Source organism: Podarcis cretensis (assembly GCF_951804945.1).
Source record: "Podarcis cretensis genome assembly, chromosome: 13".
In the NCBI taxonomy this organism is placed as follows: domain Eukaryota; kingdom Metazoa; phylum Chordata; class Lepidosauria; order Squamata; family Lacertidae; genus Podarcis; species Podarcis cretensis.
This window is the reverse complement of record NC_137182.1, coordinates 4,013,003-4,037,632: the sequence shown is the minus strand read 5'-3', so window position 1 is coordinate 4,037,632 and position 24,630 is coordinate 4,013,003. Positions and strand designations below refer to the sequence as shown.

Sequence of the window (24,630 nt, the reverse complement as noted above, 5' to 3'; positions counted from 1 at the left end):
AAGGCGGGCGGGGAAAGTGCTTCCTCTTTCCTGGCCGGGGACGCTTCCGTCACTTCCGGCCACGCCCCTTCCCCTGAGCGCGGAGCCTCCGCCTCCCGCCTGGCCTCTCGCCCTCGAGTCGCGGCTACGATGGGGAAGAAGCACAAGAAGCACAAGGCGGAGAAGGCGGAGTGGAGGTCCGCGCCCGCCCCGGCCGTCGTCGCCGCCCCCGGAGGGGGGGGAAGCGGCGGCGCCGCCTATGACGGTGGGTGGGGAGAACCCGGGCTGTGGGTTTAGTCGCCTTTCTCCCCCTCCCGCCCCAGTCCCTCAGCCCCCACGACAGCCCTGTGAGGGAGGCCAGAAGCTGCCTGCAGGGATGCTGCCCATTCCCTTCTCCCCCACCCCCAGTTATTGATGCATTTGTCAGGTTTTCCATTGGGGGAGGGGCTGTTGCTGTTGGGTTTTTGGCATCTTTATTTCATATTTTGTTGTGTTAAAGGTAAGGTAAAGGTACCCCTGCCCGTAGGGGCCAGTCTTGACAGACTCTGGGGTTGTGCGCCCATCTCACTTAAGAGGCCAGGGGCCAGCGCTGTCCGGAGACACTTCCGGGTCACGTGGCCAGCGTGACATCGCTGCTCTGGCGAGCCAGAGCCGCACACGGAAACGCCGTTTACCTTCCCGCTGGTAAGCGGTCCCTATTTATCTACTTGCACCCGGAGGTGCTTTTGAACTGCTAGGTTGGCAGGCGCTGGGACCGAGCAGCGGGAGCGCACCCCGCCGCAGGGATTCGAACCGCCGACCTTTCGATCGGCAAGTCCTAGGCGCTGAGGCTTTAACCCACAGCGCCACCTGCGTCCCTTGTTTATAGGTAAAGGTACCCCTGCCCGTACGGGCCAGTCTTGACAGACTCTGGGGTTGTGCGCCCATCTCACTTAAGAGGCCAGGGGCCAGCGCTGTCTGGAGACACTTCCGGGTCACGTGGCCAGCGTGACATCGCTGCTCTGGCGAGCCAGAGCCGCACACGGAAACGCCGTTTACCTTCCCGCTGGTAAGCGGTCCCTATTTATCTACTTGCACCCGGAGGTGCTTTCGAACTGCTAGGTTGGCAGGCGCTGGGACCGAGCAGCAGGAGCGCACCCCGCCGCAGGGATTCGAACCACCGACCTTTCGATCGGCAAGCCCTAGGCGCTGAGGCTTTAACCCACAGCGCCACCTGCATCCCTTATTTTGTTGTGTTAGGGTGGGCTTGCCGATGGAAAGGTCGGCGGTTCGAATCCCCACGACGGGGTGCGCTCCCGCTGCTCGGTCCCAGCGCCTGCCAACCTAGCAGTTCGAAAGCACGTCAAAGTGCAAGTAGATAAATAGGTACCGCTCCAGCGGGAAGGTAAACAGCGTTTCTGTGTGCTGCGCTGGCTCGCCAGATGCAGCTTGTCACGCTGGCCACGTGACCCAGAAGCGTCTCCGGACAGCGCTGGCCCCCGGCCTCTTAAGTGAGATGGGCGCACAACCCCAGAGTCTGTCCAGACTGGCCTGTGCGGGCAGGGGTACCTTTACCTTTTTACCTTTATGTGGCAATCGCTCAACCTGGTTTTGCGTATTTTAATGTTCAATTTATTGTTTATGCCGACGTTTGTTATGCCGTAGTTACGTGTGTTTTTTTCTGAACTCCGTAAAGGTGGCGTACAAATAAATGACGGGGGGAGCACCTGTTGCTCGGTCCCAGCTCCTGCCAATCTAGCAGTTCAAAAGCACGCCAGTGCAAGTAGATAAATAGATACCTCTCTGACAGGAAGGTAAACGGCGTTTCCGTGCGCTGCTCTGGTTCGCCAGAAGTCATGCTGGCCACATGACCCGGAAAAACTGTCTCCGGAGAAACACTGGCTCTCTCAGCCTGTAAAGCGAGATGAGCGCCGCAACCCCAGAGTCGTCTGCAGCTGGACTTAACTGTCAGGGGTCCTTTACGTTTTACCTTTTTATGTATGTAACACAAAACCATATATGCTGTAATAAATTAATAAACTTTATCTTGCTTTTAGCCACTTTGGGTGGCTAAAATACTGTTGTTTTTCTCTCACACGCTTGTTGAGGGGGGTAGGTGCCACCTTCTTCCTGACAGAGGATATCGGTGCACATTCTCTTCAGACCTGCTTTTAGCATCATAATCTGCTCTTAAGGCTTATGTGATCAGCATTCCTGCTGAACGTTTGGTGCACTAGTTTGATACTGTTTATTTATTTATTGCTTTTCACTTATTTGCTGTTGTTGTCACCTTCTTAGATTATGTGGATAAGCCCTTGGAGAAGCCACTGAAGTTGGTGTTGAAAGTTGGTGGAAGTGAAGTGACAGAACTTTCAGGTTCAGGCCACGATTCCAGTTATTATGATGATAGATCAGACCATGAGAGAGAGCGACATAAGGAGAAGAAAAAGAAGAAGAAGAAGAAATCTGACAAAGAGAAAGAAAAGCATCTTGATGATGAGGAGAGACGGAAGAGAAAGGTAATGAGTCATTGACTTATTTTCAGAGATACTGGTCAAAGCTTTAAAACATTACCTTGTGAAAACTGTATCAGTTTGAACAAATGCATTTATTTTTTTGTGACAACTCCAGAGCTTTTTAAGCTATTCCTTTCAACTGTTGTGAAGCAATGGCAGAGGATGAGAATTTTTAAGAGTCCAGAATACAGAGTAAACTCCATTGTAATGCCTAATTACTTTTATAATTTAAATATTCCATCGCATCGCTGAGTTTTTATGCAAGCTCATCGAAATGCATTCACCTCATCTGTTTTGTTCAGAAGGTTTCAAAATCCCCTTCCAGAACAAATTCTGCTCCTGTAATAAGAAACCACCAGATATAATACAGCACACCCTTCGCAGAGATCACCTAGTGATTCCCTTACATCTTAAAATATTAATATACAAAGAGTGTAATCTAATATTTGTTGAGGGATGATACTACTGAAATTACCAAGATTGTTTCAGGGTATTTAGATGAGATCTTTAAAGCTAGAGCTAAACTTTCCTGATTTATTTAGTGGTGGCTATCTAGTCTTTTATATATTGTATGTGTTTGGATTAATGTATTTGGATGATTTTGGATGATTTTATCATTTTATTGTTTAAATTTATGCCAATAAAAGCCAATTGGATTATTGCAAGGTATGCTGTGTGAGACTGCTCTTTTAAGACAACTTGGCATATTCAAGTGGTCCAAATGCAGCAACCAGATTACTGCCTGGGGTTTCCTTTAGAATTCTGATAACCCCTGTTTCAAAACCATTGCATTGGTTACTAGGTTGTCTCTGGACCCAATTCAAGGTGCTCACATTAGCATTTAAAGCCCTAAATGACTTAGTGCTACTACTTTATGTAGTTTGCTTGTTTCTTCAGCAGCTCTTCGAATTTTGAATAACCATTTTCCAACACACTCTTGAAAACAAATAATAATTTTACTATTTATACCCCGCCCATCTGTCTGGGTTTCCCCGGCCACTCTGGGCGGCTTGCAGTACATACAAAAACAGTAAGCTAAATAAAATAGCTAAATAAAAGCAGGATGACAAATGCAAATGAAAATAACCCATGTACTTTTTTTAAAGATCCTGTTTTCCTAAGCATTTGGAATCTGTTTTCCCATTGCTAAGTATCCTGAATTTTTAATGTCACAAAAGACTACTTTCAGTGATGATTTTGCGTGAATATGTCAATCTTTCATTTGTACTTGAAGAAGTTCTATTGACTGTCTTTTTTACATTTCTGTTTCTTTGGTATCAGGAAGAGAAGAAAAGAAAAAGGGAGAAAGAACAATGTGATACTGAGGGTGAAACAGATGACTTTGATCCTGGAAAGAAAGTAGAGGTTGAGCCGCCCTCTGATCGTCCAGTCCGAGCCTGTAGAACACAGCCAGGTGCGTTGTCAGTGACATCTGAAACTGATGTGCTGACATCTGAAACTGATAGAAAGATTTGTATAGCGTAGGAAAACACTTCTCGGATTCTTGTTTGCTCTCAGCCCCTTCTTTGGTTAAGGATGCAGTTTATTCATGTGGATAGAAATTCATATGATTCTTGTGTTATCCTTAATATTCCTCTATCATTTTCAGAAAGGCCAACCACAGAATATAATGTGTGTTTTACTGTCTTGTGCCAAAAACCAGGATTAATAGTGGTTATATTATTTTGTAGCGATAGCATCTTTATCATTTTAGAGCTGTGATATGCAGGTGGCAGGAACTTTCAAAGGAGTGATCATTTGCTTTTCCTTACATTGAATTATAGCAGAAAGCGAGAGCACACCTATTCAGCAATTGTTGGAACATTTTCTTCGCCAGTTACAGAGGTAAGAATGATGCACAATGACCTGGAACGCAACCCCCACGCAAATGGGGAGTTGTATGTGTTTCAAAGCTTTCTGGAAAACCAACATCACTGCTTAATAATATCTAATTAGTTTAAGATTGATACTCAATAATGTAAGATGTGTAGATAGATGTGCTAAAGCGCTGGAGTGCTGGATCTGTACGCCCCCTCACTTTTAGCACCAGCTCATGTTGGTATATACAGATGTTTCTATACAGCTTACCCTGGTGATTACTTGCTAATACAGAAAGTCCTGAAGTCACATGCATTTCAGATATCAAGCTGTATACAAATAGGCTGATTATTATTATTTTATTATGATTACGTTTCTATACTGCCCTTCATTGCTTTGAATACATATTTTGCCAAATGCGGAAAAAACATAATGAAGCAAGACAGGTGGTGGCATTTGTTTTACATAGGTGCTTGGGGTGTGTATATACAGTGGTGCCCTGCAAGACGAATGCCTCACAAGATGGAAAACCCGCTAGATGAAAGGGTTTTCCGTTTTGGAGGTGCTTCGCAAAACGAATTTCCTATGGGCTTGCTTTGCAAGACGAAAATGTCTTGCGAGTTCCTGCGGGTTTTTTTTCCTCCCCCCCACTTTTCTAAGCCGCTAAACAGCTGATCCGCTAAGCCGCTTAAAACAGCTGATCCGCTAAGCCGCTTAAAACAGCTGATCCGCTAAGCCGCTTAAAACAGCTGATCCGCTAAGCCGCTTAACACAGCTGATCCGCTAAGCCGCTTAACAGCTGATCCGCTAAGCCGCTTGTCAGCTGATCCGCTAAGCCGCTTGTCAGCTGATCCGCTAAGCCGCTTGTCAGCTGATCCGCTAAGCCCCTAAGCCGCTAATAGCGCTAAGCCGCTAATGGGCTTGCTTCGCAAGACGAAAAAACCTCAAGACGAAGAGACTCGCGGAACGGATTCTTTCACTACATGTATACACATGCATACATGATTTTATCCCCAAATATAACATTCCCTATATGTATGTGTTTCCCTTTTATAGGAAAGATCCTCACGGGTTTTTTGCTTTTCCAGTCACGGATGCCATTGCTCCTGGATATTCCATGATAATAAAGCATCCTATGGATTTTGGCACTATGAAAGAAAAAATTGCAGCAAATGAGTACAAGTCAGTAACAGAATTCAAGGTGAATTAATAGAGATTTGATAAAACTTTTCACAGTGTGAATTGCTAATTATTATATTTGGTCAATAGAGGTGGTAGATGGTGCAAATACCTCCAGAAATGGTTCTATCTAGCATTTCCCGTGAGTGGGCAGCAATCCTGTTATTCCAGTGTGAAAATCTCATAATTTTTATGTGATACCCCCAGAGCAGGTTGTGCACAACAAAAGCAGGATTTACCAAGCACATGAAAGGCCATAAAACTTTACTGGCTGTACTTATTTTAGCAGATCACAGATTGTGACGGCTTGCCCTGTAATAGATTTGCAATTCTATGGTCTAGTCCTTGCAAGCAGCCAGTGAAGAGGGGAGCCTGTGTCCGTCTTACGCTAAGTTGCGTGTGGGCATTCATATGAACAAGTGCTGTTCCATGTAAATGAATTTCTGGCCTATAGAAAATTAGTATGCATGCAACACGCTAGTTTTCTCTGTGGATGAATTCTACCTCCCCCCTTGCAGCCTGAAGAAGAATATTCCTAATGCAGGCTTAAAATTTCATGTGAGAACCAGGTTTTAAAAGTCCTGAGAGAGAATATCAGTGAACCAGCCAGCTCCTTGTGTTAAACAGCGAAGCGTTCTGCAAAATTTGGCATAAATGTTAAAGCCCTGATCAGTTAAATCAGTTGAAAGTCCTAGAGCAGCAACATTGTGATCTAATCTTTTCTGGTTTCACTGTTCTCCCTAGGAAACCGAAAGGGACCAGGGCCCCTTACAAGTCACCTGAGAAATAGTTGGTTGATATTCACCAACTGTACTATTCATTTTAACATTCTGTTGAATTTGGCCTGGCATGGCCGTGACCGCACAACTGCAAAATATGGTAATGCCCATGTTCATGTTTTTCAGGCAGATTTTAAGCTGATGTGTGACAACGCAATGACATACAACAGACCAGACACTGTGTACTACAAACTGGCCAAGAAGATTCTCCATACAGGCTTTAAGATGATGAGCAAAGTAAGACAGCTATGAAAGTGAACATGATGAGACCAAATGTGCACGTTAAACTAGTATAGTGGGTCAAAGTGAAGGATTATTTCATCTGTATAACGTGGCTGCTGTATTCTTACGCCCTGGGCTTAAAAAAACCAAAAACAGTAAATCTGCACTTTTATACAAATAAAGCACTGTTAGGGGAAAATGCATAATATATTCTGCTTCTAGGTATGGAAAGAGAGAAGTTGCTGTGTAGGATATTGAAGCACCACCCTGTCGCCACTAGATACCGCATGGTTTTCTAGGAATCTCCAGACATTGGCCACACACTTTTGCATAAATGCTTACAATCACATTGCTCTTTTAAAAAAGAAAGAAATGAAAAGCTGAAATTATGAGGAAGCTGAATTCTGTGCCCAGTACCACATTCTGCACTCCTACAGAAATATGACATTCCCATAGCATGTTATATAGAAGGACATTTCCATTTTAAATCGCTCACCTTTTACGGTAGATAACACTGGTAAGATTTGGATTCAGGTTGGAGACTTTGAACAGAAGCTTCCAGCATGGAAGCAAATTTTTCCATATTACCTTTTAAGTTCATTGGACTTGCTTAAGTTGTTTTCAAGTGAGAAATACATAAATTCTGAAACTTCTTTTGGAAAGCCAAGCATGTTAAACATCAAGATGATGTATAGAAACATGCTTTCCTTTAAAACATTGTTGAAATGTTTTATGGTTATGAAATACAATTCATAAATCCTTAGTCCCCTTCTTAGCAGAAAACAGGCCCTTCCCTCACTCCTCACCTAAAATTTAAGAAAGAAACATATTAAAAGGGAAATACTTAAGGTAGGAGATGGATTTATGTATACTTTACATTAAGGTGTACTAGTACCATATTAAAAGCAGTCAAACAACTGATTTATCATATGAGCTACTGCTTCTAGCCTGTTCTGCAGGAAGATTGTGGTAAGTTCCACTTTTCAGGTAGGTGATGGTCTTTTTTTCCCTAGGTTGCAGATATTCTGGTGTCGTGCTGCCATGACTGAATCATGTTGCATCATCATTGAAGGTGTAGCTCTTAGGCACAAAGCCATGGCCATTCCCATCCCATCCCATCATCATAGCACCTTGGCTATGAGGGAAAGGTGTCAAGTCCCTGCTGCTCTGTCCTTTCTAATTCTAGGAACGGCTGTTAGCTTTGAAGCGCAGCATGTCGTTTATGCAGGACATGGATTTTTCTCAGCAGGCAGCTCTTTTGGGCGACGAAGACCCAGCTGTTGAGGAACCTGTGCCCGAAGTTGTTCCTGTTCACGTAGAGACTACCAAGAAATCCAAAAAGCCAAGTAAAGAAGTCATTAGGTAATGATACAGATGGAATGCTTTTCTCTTTTGTGTATCTTAATTACAAATTTGATTTGTGCTGATATGAAGCAGACTTGAGTTTCCTGAGATTTCAGCGTACTTAGGCAGTCCCAGATTTTTTCCCCATTGCAGCCACACATTTTCCAAGGTATGTCAGGCAGCTGTTGAGGTATTTGGGTATCAAATTAGTTTTGGATAAACCAATTCCAAACTGTTGATGAATCTGTTTGAAAATCTCTTAGTTTGGCATTTTACTGTGACCCAAACAAGATGTGTTTTGATTTTCATTTGTAAGGCAACCATACAAGTTGCAGTATAAGTTGCACTTCTTTAAGGATTGTAGAACAGTGCAAAAAGTACAATAAAGATAGTATATGTGCTCATTTTTCTTTTTTCTTTTGAGGCACTTAATAATTTCATTGTGCCCTGCCTCAGCCTTAACACAGCAGAGGCCATTTCTGTGATGTTGTCTTCTCAGATCCCAATACCCTCCAGTTGCCCCTCCAAGAGCACCATTAATTCCCATAATGTTTCTGAGTGCACAGTGATGCTGGCTACATTGCAGATTCTTCCCTGAGCTTGAACTTTCCCTCAGACTGTCTTATAGCTGCTGCTGCTGACCTGACTGCTGTTGGAGGGCAGTGGTACCATTTCCCCTGAAGCCAGCAGTGGCCGCCTCTTTACTGCACTCCCTGGGCTTATAAAAGGGTGTAAGATCCTATTCTTTGTGTTATGGGGGCTGATACAAAGCATATTTTGCGGCCCACTGCTTTCCTTCTACAGCTCAAAGGGGGTAAAGTTTTTTGGCCCATCAGAGCAATATTTTTAAATGACCATCTTCATGTTCCGGAACCATGCCCTTCCCACTCCCAGCACAAGCCAAAGTTATGCATGCCTATGGTTTATATAGGAGAATAAAGCATGGACTTCACTCCCTTTCTCTCCTCCTCTCTGAAGCTATCAAGACTTAAAATTGCTGGACTTGTGTCCAGTACAGTGGTGCCTCGCAAGACGAAATTAATCCGTTCCGTGAGGCTCTTCGTATAGCGGTTTTTTCGTCTTGCGAAGCAAGCCCATTGACAGCTTAGCGGTTTAGCGGCTTTTAGTGGATCAGCTGATAAGCGGCTTATCAGCGGATCAGCTGATAAGCGGCTTAGGGCTTAGGAAAGGGGGGGGAGGGGGAAAAAACCGCAGGAACTCGCAAGACATTTTCATCTTGCGCAGCAAGCCCATAGGGAAATTCGTTTTGCAAAGCACCTCCAAAACGGAAAACCCTTTCGTCCAGCGGGTTTTCCGTCTTGCGAGGCATTCGTCTTGCGGGGCACCACTGTAGTAGTAGTAAAATAATAGATACAAATACAATATTTGCCTATATAGGGAACAGAACAATAAATATGGCATCTATTGTACCATATTTTTAATGCTTGCCTACATGGTTCTTTTACATAGAAAATCTTTATTTGAGTTGGTGTTTGATAAGATGGTCATGGATTCTGTTTTAAAAGCTGAACTACTATATTCATTTAAGCATATTAACTTGTAACTCCCGGTGGAGTACAGGATCAGGTTTAAGGTGCTGGTTTTAACCTTCAAAGCCCTATACGGCCTAGGACCCTCGTACCTACGGGACCGCCTCTCCTGGTATGTCCCACAGAGGAACTTACGGTCTTCAAATAAAAACATCCTGAAGGTCCCAGGCCAAAGGGAGGTTAGGCTGGCCTCAACTAGAGCCAGGGCTTTTTCGGCTGCGGCTCCAATCTGGTGGAACGCTCTGTCACAGAATACTAGGGCCCTGCGGGACTTGACATCTTTCCGCAGGGCCTGTAAGACAGAGCTGTTCCACCAGGCTTTTGGTCAGGGCGCAGCCTGACTCCCTCCTTTGGCAATCTCCACAGAATTTTAGCTTAATGGTTGCCAACAATTTGATTTTAATTAATTCTTATAATGAAATGTTTTTAGAATCTTGTACTATTTTATTGTTGTTAGCCGCCCTGAGCCCGGCTTCAGCTGGGGAGGGCGGGATATAAATAAAATTTTTTATTATTATTATTATTATTATTATTATTATTATTTGAAGTCAGATTACTTACACCTTAAACAAAATTATTTTTCTAACTGAAGGCTGAAGAAAATTTGATTTTTGTAAACAACACAACTGATTTTTATTGACCTTGCAGTTGTGAGAAATGTGTATCTCCAATCACCCCTTAAGACAAAAACAGGGAAGGGGGGTGGCTGGGGGGTATACACAAGGTATCTGACAGAGTGGGCAGTTTATGCCACAGCAAAACTGCTAAATGAGACATAATTCTCATTAGGATAGAATGGGGTCCAGGCTCAAATTTGGCTCGTAAGCAAAAGTGAGACCTGCTTTTTAGAGAATTAGGAGTAGAATATGGACACCTCCTTCATCCTGTGCTTGTTTTCCCAGGGACATCAGGCTGGTCCTTGTTGGAAACTGAAAGTTAGACTAATTGGAGCTTCTGGTTCAGCAGTGCAATTCTTAGGTTCTTAAGCTGAAACAAAAAGCTGTGCACTGTCTAATGATGTACATTGTATAATCCCTTGCATGCCTATTAAAAACGTACATAAATGACATTGTACACACAGGTCTCACTATCAGCCTGCTTGCTATTTACAAATTCACGTATCAAAACACAATTATGCCCAGACCTGTACACATGCACAGCTGATTCTGGCATCTGAACAGCCAGAGTTTGCCCCCTTCTGTACTTGTTTGTGTACAGTGGCAGGCATTTGGAGGCAGAAACCATGGAGTGGGGGGAGAGATTGGACAAATCAGTTTCTCCTTTATGTCTCTCTTGGTTGGCTGCAAAAGAAACCATGGAAGAAACCATCATGGGAGCAGGGAGAGAGATCATGAATTAGAATTTTTACCGTAGGAATTAGTGGAAACTGAACTTATTAAGCGAACCCTCACCTAACAAATGATTTCTTGGGAACACACTGTATTTGGTAAGCGGAGCCTGTGTCTAATACACATAATAATAAGAAAGTTCTGGTTAACCCTGGAGAATGCCCACAATTAGTTCACCGTCATAATTTGTTGCCTAGAAATTACTTGGAGAAAAGTAGACATGATTTCATATTTATTGCACAACTTGTAACTTGTTTGTAGCTGCATATTTGAACCAGAAGGCAATGCATGCAGCCTGACTGACAGCACTGCTGAAGAGCACGTTCTGGCTTTGGTGGAACATGCAGCAGATGAAGCTCGGGACCGGATCAGTCGATGTCTCCCAAACAGCAAGGTCGTGCCGCTTGATCCAAGTTTCCATTATTTTGTTCTGCTTAACATTGCCAGAAACAATGTCCTCATCAGATTGAATAAGCATTTTTTGCGTGGCATCTGATACATTAATTATATTTCAAGGACCGCCTCTTCCCGTGTGAAGTGACCCAGACCTGGCACTCTTCCTATGCCTGCCTGCCTCCATGAGAGGTCTGGAGGGTGGCAACATGGGGACGGACCTTTTCTGCAGTCAGTGACTCCCCATATGTGGAAGGCTCACCTGGCGCCATCATTACATCTCTTTAGGCACCAAGTGAAAACATTCTTCTTCACCCAGGCCTTTGGCTGATTAAACCATCTCTGGCCTTTTAAACTGTGTTTTGTGTTTTTACACTGTGATCCTTGGATGAAGGACGATATATAAATTTAATAATTAAGTTTCACATGTCATTGCTTTATGGCTGTTAAATTTCCAGAGCACAGTTTCCAGTCCCCACTTTCAATATAACACAAATGAAGTGTCACCTAGGATTTGTTCCTCGGTATCTGCCTTGGTGAACCCTCCCCCCAAGCTTTTAATAAATTAATAATGGTAATAAGTTAATAATATTAATTTAAACTACCGTATTTTTCACTCTATAACACGCACCCGACCATAACACGCACATAGTTTTTAGAGGAGGAAAACAAGAAAAAAAATATTCTAAACGAAACAGTGGATGTATGATTTTTGTGGTTCATGCTGTGGCCAGTGAGTTTGGAGTAGCCCAATGCAAAAATCCTGAGGATCCATGTGGATCCATGCTTTGTAACCACGTTTTAAGTGGGGAGGGAAGGAAAAGCACTCAAGGGACAAGGAGCATGCGTGGGGTGTGTGGAGAAAGAGGATGCTGCTAATAATGCAGGAGAGGGGTTTAAGGGGAGAAGGAGCACGCGTGGGGTGGGTGGAGAAGGATGCTGCTAATAATGCAGAAGAGGGGTTTAAGGGGAGAAGGCTCCTCTCCCCTCCCACTTTGCTCCTTTAAAGCAAGCAGGCTCTGCTTTTCTCCCTCCTCCCCGCTCATCCCCGGCTTAGCGAGCTGAAAAACTTTGCTGCTATGTAGCGGGAGGAGAGAGGGACAGAGAGCCTGCTTATAAAGGAGCCAACCGGACAGGAGCCGCTTACACTCGTGTAAGCGGCTCCTCTCCTCTCCCACTTTGCTCCTTTAAAGAAGCAGGCTCTCTGTCCCTCTCTCCTCCCCACTCAGTGGCTCTTCTCCCGTTTTGCTGTTTCAAAGCGAGCCACAGAGGAGGGAAGGAAGGGGAACCATGGATCATCTGCTCACGACTGCAGCAGATCCCCCCCGCCACCCGTAGGCATTCCCTCCATAACACGAACAGACATTTCCCCTTACTTTAGAAAGTAAGGAAAAAAGTGAGTGTTATGGTGCAAAAAATACGGTAATGGATCCAGAGTGCTGTCAGGATAGGACCTGGGAGGTGAGGGTTCAGAGCTTCATCAATGGGCCTATCACAATCTCTCATTTTAGCCTACCTCATGAGATCATTGTGAAGATAAAATAAGTGATGGAGGAGTATGCACCTTGAGCTTCTTGAAAGAAAAGGACAATATAAAAGTAATAATGCACTAAATAGCTTCATGTAATACTCCAGATTGGGGCAACCAAAAGTTGATAAGGTTCTCCATTATGGCACTATGGGAAGATAAAAATAAAAGATTGTAGCCTTCTGATGAATCAAATCTAACATATTAAACAATTCAGGTGTTTATATTAAAAGCACTAATGCTCTGAATACACTTGTGAAAACAGGCTAAAGATGATGCAGCTTTTTCAAAGGTGCTTATTCATACTGGATTATGCACCTGTAAACTCCCATTCCAGGAACACATCCAGCATGTGAGTGTTGAGTGGCCCAGGGGGAGGCTGTACTCTTGTCTTAAGCACCACAGCTGTGCATAGGCTCTGCACAGCAACCATAGGTGAATAAAGTAGAGAATAAAGGCGTTAAGGAGATAAGGTTCAGTTGTCACCAAAGCTCTGGAACATGCTATCAAAAGAGGCAGTGCTAATGTTGTAGATCTCAGTAGCGTAGACAAACTGTTAGGATCTGACGTTTTAAAATCTGGATAGGTGCTTCCTTTTGATTGGTGAACGTAAAAATAATTTCTATTTCTGCCATATTTTTTAAGTACAGATAGGCTACCTGAAAAAGAATGGTGATGGGTCTTTGGTCTTCAGCGTACTCAATCCATCTGATCCAGAAGCAGAAGGTAATTGTTGTGTAACTTTTGCAAGCTTTGTTTAAAGTTGTAGGTATGCTTTTATTGCTGCATGGCTAGGTTCTCTTTTTAAATTTGCTCTGAAGTTCTTTCATTTTAGATTGAACAACCCAAACAAATATGAAGCAGTAATGATATGCATTGAAATGTTTGCAACAGTACAGTAAGATGTGTATTCTGAAATGCACTTTGCAACTCATCGTAAGCTAAAATGAATGTCTAATACAGACACGGTTGAAGGTTTATGGCTAATACTACAAATACCGTATTTTTCACCCTGTAGGACGCACCGGCCCATAGGACGCACCTAGTTTTGGAGGGGGGAAATAAAGAAAAACAATTTTATTCTCCCCCCCCCCCAGGCAAGGGGCCCACAGAACAGGCAGCTCTCCGCAAGCCTTGGGAGACTGTCGCGACTTCCCGCCGGGCTCCCACTGCTTGCGGATATCTGCCTGAAGCCCAAACCAGGTCAGAGAACAGCGGGAAGGCGCGCTGCTTCTCCCCGCCGCCAGCCTCCAAACCAGGTTGGGGAACCGAAGCCCGGGGCGCGCTGTGCAGTGTGCCCCGGCCTTCGAGATGCAGGCTGCTATCCTCAAGCCTAGGGAGCCCGATGGGAACTCCCGCGGGCTCCCAAGGCTTGCTGAGAGCTTCCTGAAGCCTGGAGAGCGAGAGGGGTTGGTGCGCACCGACCCCTCTCGCTCTCCAGGCTTCAGCGAAAGCCTGCATTCGCCCCATAGGATGCACATATATTTCCCCTTCATTTTTGGAGGGGGAAAAGTGCGTCCTATAGGGCGAAAAATACGGTAGCTTCAAAATGAAGCTTCATTTGTCAGTAGTGTCTAAAAAAAGACTAAGGAATCTTATTGTTGACTGGATACCTGTGATGTTCCTCTAAACTCTTATTTGAATTAGCATAAATGCATCTTCTACTTTTTTGACCTGATCTTCATCTGCTTAATTAAAACATGAATTGCCAATCTGTGATACAACAGGTGGGCTGTAAGACATACTTGGACAGAAGGAAAAAGACCCAATGGTCTGGGCAATGGTGTAGAAAAAGATCTGTATTCCTCTTTGCCTCTCCCTGTTTGCTGGTGCCTGCTCCACAGCCAAATAAACTAGAGGCTGAAATTGCAATAAAGTCCAGAGGGCTGCATGTATTGTAGTGGAATGACTCCATCTCATGCCTTACTATTACTCAGTTGAAGAAAAAAATGCACATCAGTGAGGAACTTGACTTGTGTTTCTCTGCTTATACTATATGTATGAACTAAAATACATAATAAATGCTGAGTTTGATAAAAAAAATCCATACTCAGGAATATTATCTATATGTGTTCCTGATATTGATTTTAGAGGTTTGTAAAATGTGTTGAAGGGACTTTAAGATCCATGCCAAATCAACCGTGTAGTTCATGATGCCTTGGTCTTCGTAGCAACCATGGGCATGTCTCATATAATAAAATGGATTGTTATCTTAATTATAATTATTATTTTGTGTTTTTCATTGCCTTTTGAACATAGTGTCCTAAAAAGCAGGATAGAAATTAGTTACATAAATAAATGTAATGCACATTTCCTTTTAATACAGAGGAGGAAAACCATCCAGTGGATCTGAGTTCTTTGTCAAGCAAGTTATTACCTGGTTTCACAGCCCTGGGCTTCAAAGATGAAAGAAGGCACAAAGGTAGTTAAGGCAACTAAATATTGTGTCTTCAGGATTAAACATTTGTCCTGATATTAAACCATTCATTCAGAACCGAATAGTATTAAGAAGGTGATTTCAGTTAACTGGTTGTTTTCAGAACTTGATTAGTTGACTGTATATCTAAACCAAACAAGTAAAAAAAAATCATGTTGGGAGAAGTAATTGGGCATGTTTGGACACTCATATTTTGGTTTAACCAGAAGTATCTAATTAAATGTTGTTCCTTGTTTTCTCTGAACCAGGAGACTATTAAACCACATTTTTTTCTAAGATCTTGGCTTGTTCAGAAGCTGGAAACCATAGTTTTCCAGCTGAGGCTTAATAGAAAACCATGGTTAATTTAGAGGTTTCCTGGTTTGCCTCCTCACACTGCAAAGGGAAGAGTGAAGGCAAACAATTAAGTTTGTTTGTATCTCAGTTTAATATGCCAATATATGATTGTCAAAGCTGGGTGATTATTACAATTTGTTTGTGGTGTCTGACCTACGATAGCTGATTCACACATGCATTATCAAGAGATGTACATGGATCTGTAAACAAATCCTAAGAAATGCAGTTGGATTTGGGAGGGGACGAGGTTGAGAAGAGGATTTCAAACACATTTTTCTTATATTTCCAGTCACGTTCCTTTCAAGTGCTAATACAGCACTTTCGATGCAGCACCATTCTATCTTTCATGATCTGAAAGCAGATGAAATGGAACTGCTGTATTCAGCATATGGAGATGAAACTGGGATCCAGTGTGCCCTAAGGTAAAGAAGTTGTCGTGCACATTGAACTCTTATATAATTATATTAATTGCTTGTTTACTTTTGTCTGTCATTCATATCATACTCTCCTTCCATCTTGGTGCCACAGACCACTACACCAGCACAGAAGCTTAAGATTAGGATATACAGAGAAGAACAATAGTTCACGTGGAAGTGGGAATAAATGGCATACAAAAATTTGTAGCTTCAAATTCCATCAGGGTGACAACTTTTTTGAAGAACCACGGAAGACAGCTTTTCAAAACCAAAATGTGTTTTGCTTATTGCAGTGCTTACATTTAATTTAAAAGTATATATGCAGCCGACTGAACTGCTGGTCTTATGTCACAAATCTTCTAGTTTGCAGGAATTTGTGAAGGATTCTGGAATTTACAGCAAAAAAATAGTGGATGACTTGTTGGATCAAATCACTGGTGGAGATCATTCCAAAATTATTTATCAGCTAAAGCAGGTAGGTCTGCGTTATGCAGAGATGCAACCAGTTTTAACACAGTTAGTGTGGGATCAGTAGTTTCCCCTTCAAAGTATTTTTATTAAAATCTTCAAATTATGTACAGTAGAACTGGTCAGTGACAGCACCTGAAACTGATAAAGCAATTTCTGGAACTCATGAATATGGCCACACTCTTTGAACACCTTACACAAATCCTTGTCTTGACAAACAATCCCCTTCAGATCTAGCATAGAGAGGCTATAAAATAATAAAAGTGGCAGGGTTGATTAGTTGTACTTCTTCCTTGCAAACAAGGAACTGCAAGCCAAGGGAGTCCTCTATGCCTGTCCTTTTTCTTCCTAATTCTATCACCTGAGACAGGTGTGGGGCTGGAAGGAAAGAGCGAAAAGATGAATATCTTATCATAAAACAGAGTTGCATTTAATGAAGCACATTTTTTCAGTCATGTGGAATACCTTTAATTGGTAAAAACATTGCAACCATATATATTGTCTACAAACTCCAAAGGTTCAGCAGGCCTCTCTCTGTTCAGAATGCCTTTCTTAATTCCTGGCTAACAGTGATACATACTTTTTCTACAATAACCAAGGCATTACAACCAAATGTGACTTGCATATTGGTTTTGTTGCTTAGCTCTAATAATGGGATAATCCTGTCTTTTCCGTTGGTGCTGGGCTTAGAGCAGTCCTTCACGCCCATGGATTTGGTCTAGTTCTGACATGTTCATTTCAGTTTCCCCTTTTTTTCCTTTGTGTGTCTCTGTTTCTCAGAGGCTCATGGGATAATAGAAACCATATGGTGAACATCAGCAAAAAGTGTTTGAAATTATTTATTAAAAATTACTTCTTCACCTTGCTGACTTAGCCTACTGCATTCTTCTTCAGCTGATGCAAGTTCCAGCACCTTAATTCAACAAGCTCATAACGGAGCAGAATGAGCCACAGAGCAATCTAAACAATGAAACTCTGCCATTTAGTGCCGGGAGCAGTCCCCATCAGCATAACGAACTGTATCCAAACACTGCTTGGCAGTGTATGAGAGGGGTTCTGGCTGGTTGAAAACTCCTGAGCCCAGCAGAGCCTACAAGCACTGTCTCTGCCAGACAGTCCCAAAACACTTCCTACCATGGTTGGTGAACCCTCCAGAGCAGATTGGGGGGTTGGGAAGTAGTGGAAACAGAATTTCCCTTGCGTATGCTGGCATGACACTGGATCTCACCCATAACTGCTTCCTGATGGACACTGATCACTGGAAAGGAGGGGTATAAACACTTCAAATAAACTAAAGAACAATAACTCCGCGCTCTGTTTTGTTTGAAAATCCTCAAAGCTTGTTGTGTTCAAAAAAAAAAGTTGGTCTGTATTAGTCCAGACTCAAAAGAAGCAAGGTTTTGTCCCTATCTTCTTTCTTCACTGTCCCATATTTCTATTTTGAAAGTAAATCCAAATTATGACTGATTCAAGAGAAACACTGTTTATTCTGCAGATGTCTCTCTCATTGGTCTGGTTTGCACATTGAATTAAACCACTGTTTAAAGTGCTGGTGTACATAGCTCAGATGTTCCCATGCCACTTCCTCCTTGCTTCTTCAAAATCACAGACAAAATAAGCCAGAGTCTGGTTTGTTGGGTTGACCAAACCCCAAGGCTCATGGTTTATTTCATGCGGAAAAACCCGCCAGCGGTAACCAAGGTTTGTTCTTCCGTTCTCGTGGTTGGTTTGAATAAAACAAACCTGGGTGCAGGAAGCACAGCAAGGCAGACTCTGGCTTGTTTTGTCCACAGTGTGGCAACAAGATTGGTGTAGAAGAGTCATGGGAACTTTGAACATCATGCACCAGTTCACTGCTTGTTCACATAAAACCATTAGTGTGTTTTACTCAAAAAAAGAAACAGGAAAAATGAACAATTTTAATGTTCTGGTTTTCAGAGGAGAAACATTCCAGTGAAGCCACCAGATGAAGTCAAAGTAAGTCCTATTGCATTTTATTTTTAACCAGCCTTCATGTTCATATGTAATAGTGTGCTTTTTTTTTTGGAAACCGCCCTGGGAATATGATTGAAATATGCTTTAGTTGATATTCCTGCGTTGCATGGGATTAGACTGGGTGCATTACAATTCTCTTATTCTACAGTAAATACAGAAATAAGAATTGCAATCAGTGTGTTCCATAAATCATAGAATCACTATAATTGAGATATTTCAGAAACCTCAAGATTTGTTTAAATTGGGTTTTCTGTACTATTTTCTGTTTCCATTCATTTTGTATTTATTTGCTTTTAAGTACCAAAGGAAAAAATAATCCATATTGAAAGCTGACATTTTCTTGTTACTTCGTTGGTGGTGTAAAATAAAAGATGTCAAATGGAAAATGAATATAGATTGTAAATTGCCAACAATCTGGATGTGCTTTGATGTTTAAGGTTCCACCAGTCCTCATAAAAGAAGAACACAAATTGCGCAATACTTGCCCAGATGCCTCCAAGCAGAGTATGGTAAGATTTCTTGTTTAGCCTGTGCCTTGTAAATGGCCTAATGAACCACCAGACCACAGGCCTAATCCAGCCCCTGCCCCCCCCCCCAAAGCTTTTTTATGGCTGTACCAAATTTGGCAGTGTGGAATCTGCAGGGATACATGGTTGGAGAAGTTGATCAGACGAAGGTGGCGGGCCGACTGCAGCTGCATCAGTGGTGTTGTCCCTGTCTGCTGCAACTTCCGCCTCTGTCCTGCTGCACCCTTGCTCCTTTGGGCAAATTAAGATTTCATTGGAAAACTCTGGTACCACCGTAAGGGCTTGCATTTGATCAAAGCCATACTTCTCCTGCCTCTCCCCTTACTGCTTCCTGTAAGTTAGCATGCAGCTGAACAGCCTGAAATGTTCACATCCAAATCTTGGAGAGCATTGTTAGATCTTCACATCAGTTTGTGGGTGATCTTTAAAAAGCCACTTGACGTGGTTGTTGCTGTCACGATTAAGTAATTGTTTATTTCAGTTTATCGTATTACAAACCATGCAAAAAGGCATTAGTAAATCATGGTGGGAGAGGGTGCTCTGTTTATTAACTTATTTGATCTTTATCACAATATTTTCATTCATTATGATGACTGCTAACTGGAGGATAGGGGTGGCAGGTAACATCCAGAATACACAGATGCCTACTAAATTAAGCTAAGTGGCAAAAATATAAGCTCACCTACTTTTTGGGCTTGCACACTTTTGGCATTTGAGTTTGTAATGAGGAAATGCAACCTTGAACTGAAGAATGTTGGCCATTATGAATTGTGCTTAGTTTTGCTTCAAGCAAACCACCATGGTAAGCCGAGGTTCATTCTTGGGTTTCCAATTATGTTTTGTTTGAGCAAAACAAAGCACAATCCCTCATTCAAATCTAACACTAAGCCCAGGGGTCATAGTTGGTTTCCTCCTAGCCCTTGAAAGGTAAAGGTAAAGGGACCCCTGACCATTAGGTCTAGTCGTGGCCGACTCTGGGGTTGCGGCGCTCATCTCGCTTTATTGGCCGAGGGAGCCGGCGTACAGCTTCCGGGTCATGTGACCAGCATGACTAAGCCGCTTCTGGCAAACCAGAGCAGCCATGGAAACGCCGTTTACCTTCCCGCCAGAGCGGTACCTATTTATCTACTTGCACTTTGACGTGCTTTCAAACTGCTAGGTTGGCAGGAGCAGGGACCGAGCAACAGGAGCTCACCCCGTCGTGGGGATTTGAACCGCCAACCTTCTGATCGGCAAGCCCTAGGCTCTGTGGTTTAACCCACAGCGCCAGCCACTTCCCTTGTAGCCCTTGTAGGAAGGAGTAAAGCAGGTGCAGTTCAGAGTCACAGTGAATGGTTTCCTGTGATGGGAATGCAGCCTGCTGGATCAGGCCAAAGGCCCATCTTGTCCAGTTCTCGCAGTGACCAACCAGATGCTTAGGGAAAGCTCACAAACAGGACTGAGCAGAACCACCACTCTCTCCACCTGTGATTCCCAGCCATCAGCATTCAGAAGCAGACTTATTTGCATCCTCTTGTCTAATCCTCTTTCAAAGCCATCCAAGATGGTGGCCATCACTACGTCTTGTGGGAGTAAACCCCATAGTTTAACTATGCGCTGTCTGAGCACTTTCTTTTGTCTGTCTTGAATCTTTCAGTATTCAGCTTCCTTGGATGTTAACAAACTCTAGTGTCGTGAGAGAGGAAGAAACACTTTTCTCTGCCCTCTTTCTCTAAACTAAAAAGCCCCCAATGTTATAACAGTTCATCATAGATGAGACGTTCCATCCCCTTCATCATTTTAGTTGCCCTTTTCTGAAACTTTCCCAGTTCCACAACCTCCTTTTTGATGTGAGGATAATCCTAGGAGTTCCTTCTTAAACCAGTAAACAATGGTATGGGGTGATAGCAGTGAATCCTTTTTTGGAATGTTTCCAGGATTAGATGTAAAAAGTAAGATTTTCTCCTCCATGCAGTACACGTTTTCAACATGGTCACCAGTGTTTGCCCATTTGACTTCCCCATGAAAGTCATGAAGGGTGCCCTTAGCCTTGCTTGATAATGCGCTTCTACTGGAGAGGGGAGTCATGTCTGTAGCAGCCATATGTAAACAGTTACTTACGTTGCATAGCTGTCATTTTTCTCTTCTTTTTTCAGGTTGGGGAAGCCATTGGAGACAATACTAGTTCCGTTTTGGATTTTTTGTCTATGAAGCCATATTCAGACGTGTCCCTTGATATATCCATGTTGAGTTCATTGGGTAAGCATGTTCTTAGAGTCGTTCAGTGTTGAAAGTATGATTCAGTAGTGTATTATATGTAGTTTGGTCCACCAATCAAATTTTATTCTAGGCCTAGTCTAACATGGTTTTGCCACAGATTGCCACCCTTTCGTTAAATCATTTCTTCAAAAGTCTAGCGTGCATTGAATTATGTGTTGTTTTTCTCTTTTTTAAAAAAAATAATATTCAAATTTTTTAAAGATTACAGAGAAAACATGGGAAAAAATACAAAAAATACACAATACAGCACAAAAGACAGGAAAAAAAAGAAATAAAGAATAAAAAAAGAAAAAACAGAAAAATGCATAGAAAAAATGCAGTCATTAAAAAATAATTAAAAAAAAAATTAAATCCTTTACATGACAACTTCCCTTTACTTATTTTCTTGACCTCCCCACACCTCCCATTTCTGTATTCAAATTCAAATTTTTATTTCAGCAAGTCCTTTCAACCTTATTTTTTAACTTAATAATTTATTTTAATATGTTATTCTTTTACTTTCTCTCTTTCATCCATTTCCTCAGTTCATTTTTGCTTAATCTTCTATATCTAATCATTTTTCTTATATATCCTTCCAACCTTATTTTCATTTAATTTAGTTCATTTTAAAAACCACTTTTACTTTATCCAATCTTAACTCTCATCCAAACTTATACATCAATACAAAATAAAAAAATTCCTTCCAATAGCACCTTAAAGACCAACTAAGTTAGTTCTTGGTATGAGCTTTCGTGTGCCTGGCTCATCACAGCCATCTGCCAATCACCCAATCCCACCACCCTTCTGAGTAATACCCCTCCCCACCTTCTCACTATATAGAAGGGTCTGGTGACTTCTGTTTCAGTGTATCTGAAGAAGTGTGCATGCACACGAAAGAAAGCTCATACCAAGAACTAACTTAGTTGGTCTTTAAGGTGCTACTGGAAGGAATTTTTTTATTTTGTTTTGACTATGGCAGACCAACATGGCTACCTATCTGTAACTTATACATCAATACTTATTCTTAATACCTTTCTCTAAGGTCGACCAAAATTCCCTTCCACGAATTTCCCAATTTTCATACAGATAACAAAGCAAAAAGGAAAACAAGTTATATTTATGTACCCTTTGAGTTCCCAATTTCTATTCCACCCAGATGTGTTGTTTTTCTCAGGTAAAGTAAAGAAGGAGCTTGATCATGAGGACAATCATTTACACTTGGATGAAACCACCAAATTACTGCAGGACCTTCATGAGGCTCAGGCTGACAGGGTAGGATCCAGACCGTCCTCCAACCTCAGCTCCCTCTCCAATGCTTCTGAAAGGGATCAACACCACCTAGGTAAATCTGGTTGAACAACATGAGCTCCTGAGCCTTCACAGTCCCACTTAAAACTGAATACAGTGGTACCTCAGGTTAAGTACTTAATTCGTTCCGGAGGTCCATTCTTAACCTGAAACTGTTCTTAACCTGAAGCACCACTTTAGCTAATGGGGCCTCCTGCTGCTGCCGCACCGCCGGAGCACAATTTCTGTTCTCATTCTGAAGCAAAGTTCTTAACCTGAAGCAGTATTTCTGGGTTAGCGGAGGCTGTAACCTGAAGCTTATGTAACCCGAGGTACCACTGTAGTTTGTGAGATGCCCAAGATACTGACTGCATTGACAGTATTCACAATCACATAATTACAGTGGTGATAAGATGAGATTGCCCCAAAAGGTCCTTGTGAGGGCAGGATGCAAATACAAATAGGTTGCTAGATAGGACCATTACTGTGATTTATTTCTACTTAAAATTGCAATTTTAAAATCCTTTGTTTGAATATATTTGACCTTTCAATGACTATTAGAAAACATGGCAAGAAATTAAACAGCCGTAAAAACTATTTGCAGTATAAAACAGCCCAAAAGCAATTTTACAAAGATTGATTTCATGTTATGAGAACATGACATTCACAAGTTTTCATTCCAAGTCTCAGGGCCACCGCAGGAAGTGTCTGCTCATACCCAACATCAATCACACTTCTGATAGAAGGGACTAAGTAGATAGGCTGGGTGCGGGGTTTTGCCACAAATGTAATGAAAATTTGACATTTCTAAAATCATTGATGGAGAATATGATTAAAAACCACCAACTATAATCCTTTACCTATTTAACTGAACTCGGTTAACTTGCATAAAACTGCACTGTGAATATATTTCCTGAATGTATGGAGCTTTTCAAACTTGTTAATTTATCCTTTCTGGCCCTCTCCTTGTTTTCCACAGGAAGCCCTTCTCACTTAAGTGTAGGAGAACAACAAGATATGGTCCATGACCCCTATGAATTTCTTCAGTCTCCAGAACCTACAAATGCCAATAATTAACCTTGCATATATTGTATTTATTTTGTGCTTTTTATACTGTGTAAACAATTTATGTAGTTTTGTCGACTAGCATGCATTTCTATTTGCCCTTTTTATTTTGTATGAAGATTGCTAAATAATAATGCTCATGCATATTTGTAAATATTACTTGGGTTTATATATCATGGTATTTGGACCATCTCATATGGTATTTTAGGTGTGTACAATAGATCTGAAGAAGCAATCTCAAATTACGTATTTAAGATACCTTATTTATATTTTAAAAAATGCTAACCAGCTGTTTATCATGCTGTCAATCGTTAAAAAGTTTTTTATTTAGTGTGCCGCTATGGCCGTATAGGAAGAGCATTTTTTCAGTGGTGATACAGTGTTACTCACAGAGACCTATTAATACCAAGGTGGCTCTGCTCTATGACTGACTTTGGACATCACCCAGACATTTCAGAACCGTGGTTGTCTTTCTATTTTCTCCTTCTCTTCCTCCAGTTGCTCACTGCAAAGATGGCCAGATTAAAAGTTATATACAGTCCAGGTCCTCAATAGTAATATTGAAGATTTACAGCTTAAAAAGTTCAGCCCTTGCCAAATTATCCAGATTTTTAACACGTTTTAAATTTTAAATGAAGAATTTGAAATTTGACACTAAATGACTTTTTTAAAACAATTTATATTATGGATAAACTAGAATCATTTTTTTGTTCATTAACAATATTGTAAATATGAATAAAACTCATCAATGCAATTGTGCTCTGCTGTTCTTGGTACTTTGTTCTCCAGTTCTTCATTAACTTGAAATTTGGTGTACCAGAAACAGACCTGCCTGAAGCTCTCTTTAAATTTTACACATGGAAAATATAGTGTGGTGAAAGTGATCAACTAGAGTTGTGAACTTTGTGGGGGAGAAAGTCTCTCCACTGCAGTAGTTCTGTCCAGTACACCAACAGCAGCGAGAAAAGGAGCAGCAAAACTTTGGGATGGGGCTAAATATACAGCCCTGCAGTCCCTTTCACTGCTTGTCCTCTACACATGAGTAATGAGTGAAGAGAACTAAAGATTAAAAATTGCTTTAAAACTTTGACCATGTGAAGTCCTATAGCAAATCTGTTTTCTGCTTGCGGTGATCCCAATTTTCTAGGCTAATGCTGTGTCACAAAATGTTCCCAAACAATTACCAAGCTCAGGGGAGCACCAACAACAGAACTTTTAGTTTAGC

General features: G+C 41.9%; 1 protein-coding gene across 4 annotated transcripts; it reads left to right on the top strand.

The window, feature by feature from the left end:
* The first annotated feature begins 74 nt into the window (after positions 1-74).
* Positions 75-24,159, top strand: BRD9 (bromodomain containing 9). Of its 4 annotated transcripts, none has more exons than XM_079949569.1 (17): positions 75-244; positions 2,257-2,477; positions 3,756-3,888; positions 4,262-4,319; positions 5,349-5,493; positions 6,377-6,487; positions 7,659-7,834; positions 10,977-11,109; positions 13,287-13,362; positions 14,963-15,058; positions 15,699-15,831; positions 16,189-16,300; positions 18,232-18,270; positions 18,726-18,797; positions 20,951-21,053; positions 22,228-22,395; positions 23,320-24,159. In XM_079949569.1, exons 1-17 carry the CDS (start codon positions 130-132, stop codon positions 23,415-23,417), a joined length of 1,989 nt encoding a protein of 662 aa, XP_079805695.1. In that variant the 5' UTR covers positions 75-129; the 3' UTR covers positions 23,418-24,159. The 4 variants fall into 4 exon arrangements, with proteins under 4 accessions (XP_079805695.1, XP_079805694.1, XP_079805697.1 ...); XM_079949568.1 differs by having other exon boundaries at positions 4,259-4,319; XM_079949571.1 differs by having other exon boundaries at positions 76-244; positions 4,259-4,319; positions 7,722-7,834.
* Positions 24,160-24,630: the final 471 nt, after the last annotated feature.

What these genes read in the sequence shown, in the direction of transcription:
- BRD9 (XM_079949568.1), top strand. Translation starts at nt 130, where the DNA reads ATGGGGAAGAAGCACAAGAAGCACAAGGCGGAGAAGGCGGAGTGGAGG. An exon ending in CGGCGGCGCCGCCTATGACG is followed by an intron (nt 245 to 2,256) that starts GTGGGTGGGGAG and finishes TCACCTTCTTAG; the next exon opens with ATTATGTGGATAAGCCCTTG. An exon ending in TTTCTTCGCCAGTTACAGAG is followed by an intron (nt 4,320 to 5,348) that starts GTAAGAATGATG and finishes TCCCTTTTATAG; the next exon opens with GAAAGATCCTCACGGGTTTT.